This window comes from Natrix helvetica (assembly GCF_964273705.1).
Source record: "Natrix helvetica genome assembly, chromosome: Z".
Taxonomy (NCBI): Eukaryota; Metazoa; Chordata; class Lepidosauria; order Squamata; family Natricidae; genus Natrix; species Natrix helvetica.
In genome coordinates, this window is record NC_138554.1 from 8617485 (window position 1) to 8633111 (window position 15627).

At 41.0% G+C, this 15627-nt stretch overlaps 1 protein-coding gene across 1 annotated transcript; it reads left to right on the forward strand.

Annotated features, from left to right (window-relative positions):
• Window positions 1-6977: 6977 nt before the first annotated feature.
• Window positions 6978-7898, forward strand: LOC309401261 (olfactory receptor 10G6-like; the record flags this gene model as incomplete). Its single annotated transcript, XM_081970324.1, has 1 exon — window positions 6978-7898. One exon carries the CDS (start codon window positions 6978-6980, stop codon window positions 7896-7898), a length of 921 nt encoding a protein of 306 aa, XP_081826450.1.
• Between the last annotated feature and the right edge of the window lie 7729 nt (window positions 7899-15627).

Consider the following 15627-nt stretch of genomic DNA (forward strand, 5'->3'; position numbering starts at 1 on the left):
ACTAGCTAAGATTCCATTGCCTCCTTCAAGGGCTATTTCTGAAGAGATCTCAACAAGGCGGGGGGGGGGGGGAATCAGACAGGAAGAAAAGAATTATTTCATAACGAAGTTTTAATGAGAGTTATAGATGACTCTCTCTTTCCAAACTGCGCTTAATACCTTTCCTGAATCATTTGGCATATGCTTCTCCCATGCTGTATAAATCACCCTGCTGTTGTAATTTAAATAAACATTGTTCTTTTGTGACATCAGTCACTAAACTTGAGAACTAGAAGATTATATAGTTAAATTTACAGATATTATACTGTGTTTCCCCCAAAATAAGAAAGGGTCTTATTTTCTTTTGACTCCCGAAATAAGCACTTGGCCTTATTTTCAGAGAGATCTTATTATTTTTGAGGTGCAGGAGGTGGCGAGAGTGGTCACCTCATGGCTGCTGCTGTGTTGTAATATTGTCAGGGAGGGCTTATTTTGGGGAGAGGGCTTATTTTAGCACAAGCGCTCAAAAGCCCAATTGGGCTTATTATCTGGGGAGGTCTTATTTTTTGGGGAAAGGGTACATAGTTCTTTTTTGTCATGTACAGCAAAGGATTAATCATGAAACTTTTCCCTGACTATAATATCCTTACCATAAACCTCACATATTTCTCCAGAGCAAAGATGCCCATATACACTAGAGTAGGGGTGCTTATATCTGGCCCGGGTGGGAGATGCCCTGGAAACAGTCAAGGACCAGTCTGTGGTGCCTCTGCCAGCAAAAATGGAGCCCAGGAGAGCTGCATGAGAGCTCCATTTTCAGCCGTAATGGCCTCCTGCAGTCCTCTGCCAGCAAAAAACAGAGCTCAGGGAGGCTGTGAAAGGCCTGCTCAGGCTCTGTTTTCAGCTGCAATGGCCTCCTGCAGCCCTCTGTCAATGACAATGGAGCACAAGCGCTGGCCTGAGCTCCATTTGTTTTCTGGCAGAGGGCTGCAGGAGACTATCACAGCCCAAAATGGGGCCTCAACAAGTTAGGTTGAGCTGGCCATGCCTGCCCTGACACACACACACCCCTAGCTCCTCAGATCAAACACAACCTTGATGAGGCCCTCAATGACATTGAGTTTGATGCCCCTGCATTGGTGGTACATTTTTAGTTTTGCATACACAAGAACTACCTGAAACTCTCCCTTTCTTCCTAAAAACACATACATTGCACTGTATGTATCCAAAATACATGAAATAACGTATTGTTTTAGTAGGGCATCAGTTGTCCTACTCTTGGTGACTTTTGGGGCAAGTGCTTTCCATGCTACCTTGCCAACCACAGCTTCTTTCAGTTGTTGGATGTTCAAGAGTTGGATGTTGATCTTTGTAACAGCTTTGAAGTAAATAATGCTAGGAATAGTTAGTGGAACAAAAAGAAGGGAACAAACAAAGAACCTTGACAAACCGGAACATTGGGTAATATTTAAGTGAAATTCAATTATGAAAAGAGTAAGGTTCTACATTTAGGCAGGAAAAACCAAATGCACAGGTGCAGTATAAGTGGTACCTTGCTCAATAGTAGTGATTTTGAGAGGGATCTTGGAGTCCTAGTGGACAACCATTCAAATATGAGCCAGCAGTGTGTTGCAGCTTTCGAAAAAGACAATACAGTTCTAAGCTGCATTAACAGAGGGATAGAATCAAGATCACGTGAAGTGTTAATACCACTTCATAATGCCTTGGTAAGGCCACACTTGGAATCCTGCATTCAGTTTTGGTCGCCACGGTGTGGAAAAGAGGTGGAGACTCTAGAAAGAGTGCAGAGAAGAGCAACAAAGATGTTTAGGGGACTGGAGACTAAAACATATGAAGAACGGTTGCAGGAACTGGGTATGTCTAGTTTAATGAAAAGAAGGACTAGGGGAGACATGATAGCAGTGTTCCAATATATCGGGGGCTGCCAGTTTGGTGCTATTTACCTTGCATTTGTATCGATTGTGTGCTCATGTTTCAGATGTCAGATTTCAAACACTTTCTGGGCTGTTCGTTGGGATTTTCCTACCTGCTATAAGTCTTTCTAAATAGAAAGGAATTAAGAGGTTATACATGATTGTTTTCTTTTGAAATGCACAATAAATCTTCTGAATGTTTTTTGGTGTGCTTTCCCCATGCTTTAGGAATCTCTTTGAGATTTCCATTTCAGTAAACTTTGCATTTGTGTTACTTTAGTCACTAAACCTGAAATACAGAACATGCTATAGTCAGATTACAGATATTAAGCATATTTCCTTTTCATCAGGTACAGCAAAGACGGTGAATGTGAAACCTTTTTCAATGCAATAATCTTCCTGCAATGATGCTCACGCTTTTCTGGGGAGCAAGGCATATTAACATATTGCTGTAGTAAAGTTCAGCAACTATTGTTGAGATCTGTGTGCAGCTGTCTCCTCTGGTGAGTTACTGAAGTTTCACCTAGGATACTTACCCTAGGCAGGAAGGAATAGATTCATGAATTCAAGATTCGTTTTTCTACACTTTACTTAAGAAGCAAGGTAAACCTTACTTGAGCAACAAGGTCTCCCCAGGTTTATCACATCATCTACATTCTGAGTGGCCTCTTACACAACTTTATCTCCTTCTGTCTAATTCAGTCCCCTCTTCTCAACAGCATTACATCTAGGGGATCGTTTTAATCTGGTATTTCCAGATGGGCACCAACTTTAAAACTAAATTTTGGACTCCCTTACTATAAAGGTTAGTGATAACTGTTCTGACCCCCCCTCTCGTATACCAAGTCACTCCGACACAAAGTCTCTTCAAGATATTTATTGACATACAGGTTCAACCTTGGCAGCAATCCAGCCTGCCAAGGTCAAGATAGCACTTTGGGCAGCAATCCAGCTACAGCAAACCCTTTGGCAGCAATCCAGCTACCAAGATCCAGAAAACCACCTTGGCAGCACTCCAGCCTGCCGAGGTCCAAGGAACAGATTGGCAGCAATCCAGATAAACACTTTGGCAGCAATCCAGTCTGCCAAGCTACGACACAGATCTGAGAGTGTCTCCAACTCTAATGATCAGTTGATTCCTGCAAAGGGCGTGTCCACAACAGCCCCTTTATAGAGAGGAGTCTAATTATCAGCAGCTGAGAGCAATTACCTCCTGTAACTGCTCAATTGTTCCTTACGCCGGGTAGCACGCTGGTAACGAGCATCTAATAACTCACTGCTGATGTCTGATTCACTGTCCCGTGACTCCTCCCCACTGCTCCAAGGCATGACATCAGGAGCCCCCTTCCTTTGGCTTTCACCACTGCTCCATGTTTCAGGCTCCTCCTGGTGGCCAACCAGCCTCTCTGCGCCCTGCTCAGAGTCGGAACCCTGTCCAGGGTCCTCCACATCCTCCTGAGCCGACTCATAGGGACCCTCGCTGTCTGAGTCTGGTGGCAACTCCAACGGCTCCTGCTGGGCCACAACAGATAACCATAGCACTTAGACTTATATAAAGCTTCATAGTGCTTTACAGTTCTCTCTAAGTGGTTTACAGAGTCAGTATATTGCCCCCAACAATCTGGCTCCTCATTTTACTGACCTCCAAAGGATGGAAGGTTGAGTCAACCCTGAGCCTGTTGAGATCTGATCTGCCAAACTGCTGGCAGCTGGTGCTCAGCAGAAGTAACCACTGCACCATCACAGCTCATATAACTTTTGTTATCCTTTTTTTTTCAACTATCAATTCATGCAATATCCATTTCCTTTGTCCTTTGTTTCCACTGGAAACATAACCACCAAAATCAACAGAACGCTTTCCGAATCAAAGCCAACACAGAATCATAGACTCAAACAAGAAAGCCCAAAAAGAAGTACTCTGGTGCAAGGCCAGATCAGATATGTTAGGGGTACATTTTTAATATAGCATTACCCAAAAATTAACTGAATCCCTGTGTTTCTTCCTAAAAACACATATATGTATTTAGAATACATGAACCAGTAAGATTTGCTTTATGGCTATGACATATGATGTTACAGGACCAGGGCATGAAACCTCGCTGTCCGAGTTGGGTAAAATAAATCAGGAAAGAGAGTGGAGTGGAGTGGAATAGAGTGGAAGGAGTGGAGTGGAGGGAGTGGAGTGGAGTGGAGTGGAGGGAGTGGAATGGAATGGAATGGAATGGAAGGGAATGGAAGGGAAGGGAAGGGAAGGGAAGGGAAGGGAAGAGAAGAGAAGAGAAGAGAAGAGAAGAGAAGAGAAGAGAAGAGAAGAGAAGAAATGAGACGAGACCTTGGAAGTCTTCTAGTCCAATCCCCTACTCAGGCAGGAAACCCTATATCAATTCAGACAAATCGTTGTCTCTTATTGAAAACATCCAGTGTTGGAGCATTCACAAGTTCTGGAGGCAAGTTGTTCCATTGACTAATTGGTTGTGGATTTCAAGATGAAGTCAATATTATGATTGATCAAGGGGAAAGCTGAAATTCTAACTATGCATTTGAAGGAGGAAAAAGATAGTAAGGCAGAAAAATGATCGACAGTCAATTCTGGAGTAAAAAGAATAATTCTAAATTAATTTCCATGGGAAACAATTGGATCATAATTCATGGCTAATCACTTCTTTGATTATTATGTGTGCAAACTTTCAAACTTACCAATTGTTTGAAAGTCTTTGTTCCCCAGGAGACTTTCCGGCAATCATAATTGCCTTTCTCTTACATCAGCAATATTTAAAATAGCATGCCCTATCTCTAGAGAATAAAGGTAGGAGGTTCTCTGTAGATGCGATATTTTTTTAAAAAATATGGAAAGATATTGAAAGTATCTAAATGCTCCTACCAGGAGAAGTGAAGACACATGAATCTGCCTAATTCTTCACTTCACACTGAAGGTTTGCATCAAGCGAGAGTCCACCAGAACTTCACAATCTACCTCCAAAGCTCTCGGGATGGAAAAGAATGAGAACATCTACTCTTAATTAAGAAGGCATCCAAAAACTTGGACTATCATACTAACTCACAACATATAAGCTTCAAACTAGCTCATTTTCCAAAACAGCGGACTGCTTTTTAGGAACTTCAACACCTTCAGTCTCCCAGCCATCGTTTTGTAAAGAAGATCGTTGAGATCTTTTCCTGCATTCTGGTTGGATTTCTTCTTGGTAGAACTCAAAATCAAATTGTCAGTCTCTGAAAAGAAAGATCATCTGCTTTCCATAAATTGCCCAAGGGAAACTCAGTGGCATACTATGAAGCTCCAACTCAGAATGCAAATCCACAGCTTCCTTCTGCTATTCGGCAACTGCATTAGCAATTTGTGTCAGTCCTAACAGAGATATAATTTTGCCAGTTGCAACCCATTTTACAGGAGCCACAACAGCTCGGAGAGGGGATGCAATAGTTTCTTCCCCAACATGTTCACAGTGTTGAAAATGATCACTGAAAGGCAAGTTATGTCCCCCCCTCCAAAATAATAATAATCCAGTGAATGAGTTCAAAAGTCTCTTTAGTGCTGTGCTATGATTGCTGATTATTGACTTATTATTACTATGTATGATTGTTATGAGTGAATATTATTTTTTCATATCACTGGCTGATTGTATCAAGTTGTAATAGGCCTGCGAAGTGGCAAATGATGGGTATAAAACCTAAGTGCTATTACATTTTTTTCTATGTTGTGTTATGATTGATGAGCCTTCTGGAATTTTGACAGAGGTAGCAAAAAAGGCTTTTTACTAAAATTTATTAATATTAGGCTAATGCAAATTATTTCCCATATGGTCATTTGTGGATGGGCATTTTTCAAGCTGTATATGAACTATGAGATGAAAACATGAGTTGTGTCTTGTCCTTCAAGTTCTCCAACGTTCCTTTCTAATTGATGTATAGGAAGAATGGTGTGGATTCTACCCCCAGTGTAAAAGCTGCTTCATTCCCAATTTCCTAATTCTGTTTTTATATCAGGTTGTTGGTAGCTTAACTCCTCTCTTTTTTCTATCAATCAGTTTCTGATTAACATGGAGGCAGGATCAGATTCCTTCCACCGGGAAAAAGGACTCGCGTCAACTCAAAATCTCTACTCCTCTTTTCTACCGGGTTGATGAATGAAAGAGAACCAGTGGCTTTGTTTGGTGGCCTTCACTTCTGCTCAAGGGGATATCTTGCAAATGTTTTGAAATTGGTCTCTGCTGAACTGGGACAGTGGCTTTCTTGTAGCCCCACCTCTTACTCCATGTCTGTTACTCAGAGAGCATCCCCTTGTTGATTAAACAGACTCCAACAGGATCAATAGTGTTATAAGCACTCACAGTGGTGAGATTCAACAGTGTAACAATCATTTCGCTGAGCCACAGTGCATTTGAAAACAGCTCAAAACTTACCTCCTACTGCAGTCCCGGTGAGTAAAACAACAGAGGATCTGCTATCAGCTGGGCTTCAAACAAAGGAAATATAAGACAGACTAGCGGAGGGGCGGGTGGGAGGGGCCAACTGATCACCAGAACTACTGGTTTGGCCAAACCGGTCTGAACCGGCTGAATCCCACCCCTGGCCCTATATATACTTAGATGTGTATCCCATTAGACTTGATGAGATAGTCAATCAACTGACCAATCAAGAAGAAATTCCTGCAGATGGTTCATGACACAGTTCCCAAAAAACTGTTATTTCCTCAACCTTATTTAAAATATGGCAAAATAAATACTGGGGGGAAAAATTGACAAAAACATTCTGCCAACTATAAAATAGGTTCTCCTTGCAAGCTCTTATTTTTTTCCCCAAATCATGAAAAACCCTGGGACAAAAGAAGGATATCTCCTCCACAAGTCCAGGGTTGGTCCATAAGGATCCACTCTCTGGATCGATGCGTTTGTAGGCAACATTTTAGATGTTTTGGAAAGACTCTTGTTTTTCTTAGCGAGATACAATTTCTTTCAGGAACATCCTTAGGCTTTCAGGCTTCAGGTATCTCATGTTGTCATAAAATATTTCACCTGTTCCATAGGTTGGGTGAGTAAAATCAGAATGGATTGTCCAAACCAAACAGCCCCAAAGGAGTTTATCCTCTCCGGGTTTCCATGCACAGAAGACTTAAAGCTGCCCTTGATTCTCTTCTTCTCAACCATGTTTGCATTCACCCTTGCTGGAAACGCTCTGATCATCTTGGCGGTGATCTCTGACCTTCACCTGCACAAGCCCATGTACTGGTTCCTCTGTCTTCTCTCCTTCCTGGACATGACCTTATCCGCTGTGGTGGTCCCCAAAGTCATTGCAGGATTCAACATCATGGGAAGGGTCATATCCTTTTCAGGCTGCGTCACACAGGTGTTCTTTTTGAACATTGTTGGGTATGCAGAGTGTTTTCTTTTCACCGTGATGGCTTATGACCGCTTCTTGGCCATTTGTAAACCCCTCCACTACGGCAACATCATGGGCTGGAAATTGTGCCTCATCTTCTTCCTGGCTACCATAATTGGAGGATGCCTCCATGCTACCTTTCAGACCTCTCTCACCTTTCGTTTGCCTTATGGAGAGAATAACCATATTGACTATGTCTTCTGTGATGTTCCACCTATCCTGAAGCTGGCTTGCAGTGACACACGTTTCAAAGAACTGACCATCATCATTGACATGGGCTTCGTAACGTTGACCTGCTTTCTCCTCATCCTAACATCTTATGCTTACATCTTGATGGCTGTTTTGAAGATCAGTAGCAGCGAAGGATGGCACAAAGCCTTCTCCACTTGCTCTGCCCATCTTACTGTGGTGTGCCTCTACTTCCTGCCTGTGTTCTATCATTATTTGATTTCTGGGGACTCCATGGATAGTGTGTTAAGCGTGTTCTACACCACCATCACCCCTTTGTTGAACCCACTAATATATACACTTCGGAACAAGGAGATGAAAACTGCTCTGCTGAAACTCTGGCGTTGGAATCCAGATTAGACAGCAGCAAGTAAATCCAAGACATTTTAGATTTAAACAACAACAACAACAACATGATGTCAATTTTGGTCATTGTATCTTGTCTGTTATATTGTCTTGACTTCAGTAAGGCATTTGATAAGGTAGACCATAACATACTACTTGATAAAGTAGAAGAATGTGGGTTGGACAACATCACCACCAGATGGATTCGTAACTGGCTGACCAACCGCACTCAACGTGTAGTCCTCAATGGAACTGCATCTACATGGAGGGAAGTATGCAGTGGAGTACCCCAAGGCTCTGTTTTGGGCCCAGTACTCTTCAACATCTTCATCAATGACTTGGATGAGGGAATAAATGGGGAACTCATCAAATTTGCAGATGACACCAAGCTGGCAGGAATAGCCAACACTCCAGAAGACAGGCTTAAGATACAGAAGGATCTTGACAAACTTGAACATTGGGCACTATCTAATAAAATGAAATTCAATGGTGAAAAGAGTAAGGTTCTACATTTAGGCAAGAAAAACGAAATGCACAGGTACAGTATAGGTGGTACCTTGCTCAATAGTAGTAACTGTGAGAGGGATCTTGGAGTCCTAGTGGACAACCATTTAAATATGAGCCAGCAGTGTGCAGCAGCTGCCAAAAAAGCCAACACAGTTCTAGGCTGCATCAACAGAGGGATAGAATCAAGATCACGTGAAGTGTTAATACCACTTTATAATGCTTTGGTAAGGCCACACTTGGAATACTGCATTCAGTTTTGGTCACCACAATGTAGAAAAGATGTGGAGACTCTAGAAAGAGTGCAGAGAAGAGCAACAAAGAGGATTAGGGGACTGGAGACTAAAACATATGAAGAACGGTTGCAGGAACTGGGTATGTCTAGTTTAATGAAAAGAAGGACTAGCAAAGACATGATAGCAGTGTTCCAATATCTCAGGGGTTGCCACAAAGAAGAGGGAGTCAAACTATTTTCCAAGGCACCTGAGGGTAGAACAAGGAGCAATGGGTGGAAACTAATCAAGGAGACAGGCAACTTAGAACTGAGGAGAAACTTCCTGACAGAACAATTAATTAGTGGAACAGAAGTTGCCTCCAGAAATTGTGAATGCCCCAATAATGGAAGTCTTTAAGAAGATGTTGGATAGCCATTTGTCTGAATGGTATAGGGTTTCCTGCCTAGGCAGGGGATTGGACTAGAAGACCTCCAAGGTCCCTTCCAACTTTACTATTGTATTGTATATGGCAGTACTCAAATTTTCTATTGACCACTGTTTAAAGAATGGATGTAGAGGGTCAAATTGCATAGAAGGCAGAGGATGACTAAATGTCTATGGAGATTCTCAGTCATCCAAATCATGGTTGTCCCAAAGATGCTTTTTTTTTTTCCAAAAGGCAACTGGACTTTCGGGGGGGGGGGGTAAAAGAAAAAAGAACAGAGCTTCTTCAGCTCTGGCTGGATGATTGGGAATGGATCATCCATTCCCCTCCACACAGTCAGAGCTTCTTGGATGAGAAGCAAAACATCTTCAAAGAAAAACCAAAAAGTCCAGTTGCTTCTTGGAAAAAAACGCATTTGGGGGAAAAGCAGATCTCATGAACCAGCAATATGTGGTGGTAGCCAAAAAAACAACAACACTTAGACAAGAAAAACCCAAAGTGGGAGGGATCTTGGAGTCCTAGTGGACAACTATTTAAATATGAGCCAACTGTGTGCAGCAGCTGCCAAAAAAGCCAACACAGTCCTAGGCTGCATCAACAGAGGGATAGAATCAAGATCACATGAAGTGTTAATACCACTTTATAATGCCTTGGTGAGGCCACACTTGGAATATTTGCATTCAGTTCTGTTCGCCACGATGTAGAAAAGATGATTAGGGGACTAGTTCTCTACAGACGGCAGGGAAGACATATCTAGGAATCTAGGCTCAAGATCCAGGCTTGAACAATAGGCCCTATCTAACAAAATAAAATTCAATGTAGGGAAAAGTCAAGTCCTGCAGTTAGGTAAGAAAAACCAAAAGTACACATATAGATGGGGTGAAACCAGGCTTAATAGCAGTAACTGTGAGAGGGATCTTGGGGGTCTTAGTGGACAACCAGCAAAATATGAGGCAGCCAAAAAAGCCAACGCAACCCTAAATTGCATCAACAGAGGGATACAATCAAGATCAAGTTAGGTATTAATACCACTCTATAAAGCCTTAGCAAGACCACACCTAGAATACTGCATCCAGTTTTGGTGACCACACTATAAAAAAGAGAGTGACATTCTAGAAAAATTGCAGAAACGAATAACCAGGATGATTAGGGGACTGGAGACTAAAACATACAATGAACAGTTGCAGAAACTGAGCACGGCCAGTCTAATGAAGAGAAGGACCAGGGGAGACATGATAGCAGTCTTCCAATATTTGAGGGGCTTCCACAGAGAAGGAAGGGGTCAAGCTATTTTCCAAGGCACCTGAAGGCCAGACAAGGAATAATGGATGGAAAGGGGTCGAAGAGAGATTCAACCTGGAAATGAGGAGAGTTTTTATGACAGTGAGAACAATCAACCAGTGGAACAGAAGTTGCCTTCGGAAGCTGTGGGAGCTTCATCACTGGAGGCTTTCAAAAAGAAACTGGACTGCCATCTGTCAGAAATGATGTAGGGTCTCCTACACCACTGGGTGGGGGGGTTGGACTAGATGACCTACAAGGTCCCTTCCAACTCTGGTTGTTTGTTTCAAATCACACAGTCTGTTGTGTGTAATCCCTTCTTTCTTAATTATGATGCTTTGAGATGTAAAGAAGTGGAATCACCAATTGGTCCTCTTATCAGCATGTGGTTTCAAAGGAGAGATTAAACAGATGGTCAGGAAAGTATCTGAAATGCAAGCAATGCTGTAGTTTATAAATCACCCATTCCCACATGGGGTTGCCCATCTCCACTCTTAGAGAGGTCCTCATCCAACCAGATCTTGTTCATAGAACTTCGCAATGTCCTTCTTCAGCCAGTTTCAATTAGCTCTGCTAGGTTGGAACATGGAAGAGAAGGAACTTCATCAAAGCATCCTCTCCGTGCCATGTCTCTTTAGGAGATGTGATATTTCTACTTCTTTCTGTCAGACCTGGAAGCCATTTTTTACATTTGGGACTTCAGGCCTGCTACATTTTCAACTGTGGGGAAATGGGAGGGAGGATTATATGGAGTATGGGTGACATAGTCAAAATAACATTCTTTTCTCAGAGAGGCAAGGCCACTTTGCCCTGCTGCTGCGATAGTGTGACTGGGAGGCATCTCCAGTTTTGGGTGGTGCCTGGTTGGATCTTGTGATGGACATGTGGATGCTGGGCAGGGGCTTGAACTTTCTTTTGTGTGGGGGAAAAATGTATTTGTGTTACAACCCCTGGTATGCCCAAATATGGGAGGGAACTCACTACTCCCCCTTTCTGTCTATCGGCTCACTACAGGAGACCATCCAGGTAGAAAACCATATTTTTAATGTTGCTCCTGGATGGTCTCCTGTAGTGAGACGATAGAAAGGGGGAGTAGTGAGTTCCCTCCCATATTTGGGCATACCAGGGGTTGTAACACAAATACATACCTATTTCACTGGCTCAGATGATAAGGAGGAGAGCATGTGGCTTAGTGGCTAATACATCTGCCTAATATGTAATACAGTCCAGTTTTTAATCCCAGTAAGGGTATGGCTAGCTGATGAGAGCTAAATAGCTTGAAATAGATCTATATTAGCCTCCCTTTATTTATTTATCACCACAAATATCACACACACACACACACACACACACACACACACACACACACACACACACACACACACACACACATATATATATATATATATATATATATATATATATAATTTTATTTTTTTAAACATAAAAAACAACGTAAAAAATTCTCATCCATTACGTACAGCATGTCATTTGGTTACAAGCTTTGTGCATCCATATTTTCAATTACCTATACAATCACAAATTTTTCATCTAATATGAATAGGTACCTTACTTTCATTTTGCATCATATGGTCAATTACAATTTAAAACGTCTTTCCTTTCAGCAAGTCTAGTTCCCTTGCATTTTTAATTATCTATTTAATAACAATATACCTTTATGTAATCACTTATCTCATTCTAATTATTTTTACAGCGTAAAAAATTCTCCCCCCCAACTATTTATGTTTATACATCACTACTTTCAATTATGCATACTCCCATTTATCATCCATCCAATATGTTTATGTTCATCGTTATCCTTGTATATCATACATTCAAACAAAAATATTATTCCTTCATTTTCAAATAAAGTATTCTAAATGCTCACTTCCTAAGTATACCAATGCTTCATTACTTCCTTACTAAACTATTCATCAACTTTATACAGAAAATGGAAAAAGAGCTGACCTTTTTCTTCAAAGACTATCTATTGTTGACCTCGCCCCATTCAGCATATGTTACAGTCGTTATGTCAACATTTTGTACATTGTTATAACATCTTATCTATACGTTTTCCTCTTTTCACCATATATTGCAGTCATTATGTTAACATTTGTACCTTGTTATATCATCTTATCTATACATGTTTATAATATTCCGCTTCTATATTTACATACTTTTATACACAGTTCTTTACGTATTTATATATATTGGTTTTGGCTTAATTATTTTTCTTGTTTTCTAACCATTCATACCAATTATTCCAATTTCATAATATTCCGATTCCTCTTTATCTTTTAATTTTAGAGTTAATTTGTCCATCTCTGCGCAGTCCAGTTTTTTTTTTATTATTATTAATTCGTCTGGGGGGGGGTAGTAGTTTGTTTCCAGTATTGGGCGAAAGCAATTCTAGCTGTAGTTAGAAGATGTGTTAGTAAATATTTGATTTTTTTTGGTGTGTATTTCCCTTTGATTATTCCCAGCAAGAAGGTTTCGGATTTATATTTTATTTGTTCTCTCGTGATTTCTTGCGCCCATTTCCAAAAAAATTTCCAATATTTTTGTGATTCCGGGCAAGACCACCACATATGATAGAAGGTCCCTTATTCTTTTTTACATTTCCAGCAGGTCGGTTTCAAATTTGGGTATATTTTAGCCAATCTTGTTGGTGATAGGTGCCAACGATAAAACATTTTGTATATATTTTCTTTCAATGTTGCTGATCGTGTTAATTTATAATTTATGTTCCAAATTCTTTCCCAATCTGCTAGATCTATATTATAACCCAAAATTTTGGCCCATGCTATTATGCAGCCTTTAACTTTTTCTTCTTCTAATGTTACTTCTAGCAAATATTTATACATTTCCGTTACGAATCGCCCCATTCCTAAGAGTTCTATAAGGGGCGTGCATAAGTGCAGCAACTTGTCTACTGTCCCTATCCTAATGTTTCTTTTTATTCGTCTCCATTTCATGTATCCAAAATTATATTTATAAATATATATGTTGTTTAATACATGCTTGATGAAATCAATGCAATTAAAAAATAAAAATACATTGGCAAACCATACCCAGGTGCGGAAAGTTAAAATACTCTCTATGGTGCAGAAGGTCACCAGTAGTTTTTCATTCGGTTCGTTGTGAGGTTTCACTGGTGCTCGGGGTCCTTAACACCTGCAAGGGCCGGGGGGAGTCTTGCTTCTCCGGGGACCCTCGCGAGGGTGCGTGCCAGCACGGGGGCACCTGGCTCAAGAACTACTCGACACCATGAAGTCCTCGAGGTGGGTGCACACGGATTGCTCCGTCCGACCCCTTTTATTAGCAAGCTTACAGATACACAAAGAAATAGCATTCTATTGGTCAGAGTCAAGCATAAGCATAGATAACTACTATCACGTATACAGAAACATGATACTACACGTAGCTTGTTCATGGTCATATGATTTACAGGAAATCTTGTAAATGTTCAGGAATAGAAACTTATAGAAGAACGAAACTTATCTTGTACTTGGGCCTAGCTTCAATCCAGGCCAGTGATTGCTACATTTCCTCTGTTTTTATTTTCTTAAAGCAATTCAAAACCAGGGGCTTTCGATGCCTCCAGAGTGCAGGTCTGAGGTAGCAGGCTGAGACCCTTCGGTTCCAACCTACCACTCTCACCAAACACCTCTTTGGCATCCAGTTCCCCCTCTAAGTCACTCTCATTATCAAAGAAATTTAAAAGCGGTTGTTTGACATCATCACCTGAATGTTTGACCACATGACTAAGAAATTGAACCGTTTTACGTGTTTCAGCAACATTATCATCCGAATTTTGTAAGCGATTCTTTAAGAATTTAAGCAATCTTCCCAGCACACATGGTCCTATTGTACAAACAAGAAGGAGGAATATTACGGGGCCTATGATGGCAGAAAGTAAAGTAGTCAACCAAGGGGAAAGAGTAAACAGACCTTGATACCAACTATGTGTTGCTTGCCTTTCCCTTTCTCGTTCTTTAAGGCGTTTGCTCAATTCTGCCATAGAGTCAAGTACAATACCTGAGCTGTCTGTATAAAAGCAGCACTCTTCTTTTAGGGCAACACATAATCCCCCGCTTTTCAAAAACAAAAGATCTAACCCACGTCTGTTTTGCAAAACAACTTCAGAAAGAGAGGTTAAGGAGTCTTGGAGGGCCACAATGGATGTTTCTATGCGATGGAGGTCAGCATCAACGTCAGTGCTAAGGCGGCGAATTTGCTGATCGTTAACCACGAGACCAGCAATTCCAGTGGCAGCTCCTGCTGCCCCCAGGCCCAAAAGGACCGACAGAGTGAGTGCTGTAACGACCTCTCGTTTGGCTTTCAAAAAATAGTGAGAGGGGGCCATGATATCAATAAATTGGAAGTTGGAAAAAACAGATATCTTAGGCAAGAAATGGACCTGGATACAAAAGGAGCGTTGTTGTTGAAGAATGTATCCTTGGACACAGGCAGTGGCTCCTGTAGAGCAAGCCCAAATGGAGCCATTGGTGGGAATAAAAAAGTATCCTGTAAAATAATTTGAAAAATCAACAGTGGGGTTGGAAGAAAACAAAGTCACCCAACCCCCATGAATACCAGATGACTGGACAGAAGAAGACATCCGAGATTTAGGCAAATAAATCATACATTGATGATATAAATCTGTAGAGGCATTAATACAATATTGTAAATAATTAGAGGGAACATAGCCTATGCAACAACCCTGACCAATAATAGAAGAAACAGTGATAGAAGAATTACTCCAACGACATGTGGTATCTGAAGTAGCATTTACAAAGGGGAAGGGTGAGCCAACAGCCTCATAAAATGGTGGTTGGGAAGAAAGGCACATCCAACACTCCGGATCAGCATTAGGAAAAGCATGACTATTATTAAGAGCAGAGTAGGAGGAAAAAATAAGAGACAATAAAGCTTATTACTTAAAAATATACAGTTAACTACTTTAGCACATGTTACATTTTCAGGAACTGCTACTATGGGAGTATACAAAACAATTGCATCAGGGGGAGGATCATAAGCAATTAATCCTCAATGAGAGATAGTCTTATAATTCGAACCAATGAAGTGTTGAATTACTGCAAACAAGATTCAAACAGGATCCAAGCATGTAAAAAGCAAATGTTTCATGTACAGTTCAAGTCAGTGTGTGTAATGTTAGTTGCACCCATAAATTTTTATTGCAGTCACTGTTCAAATGAGTTTTTGGGTAAGATGACAGAACAAGTAAACATAAACAAATGATGACTAATGATGACTAAGGACTTGGCAAAAATGGCAG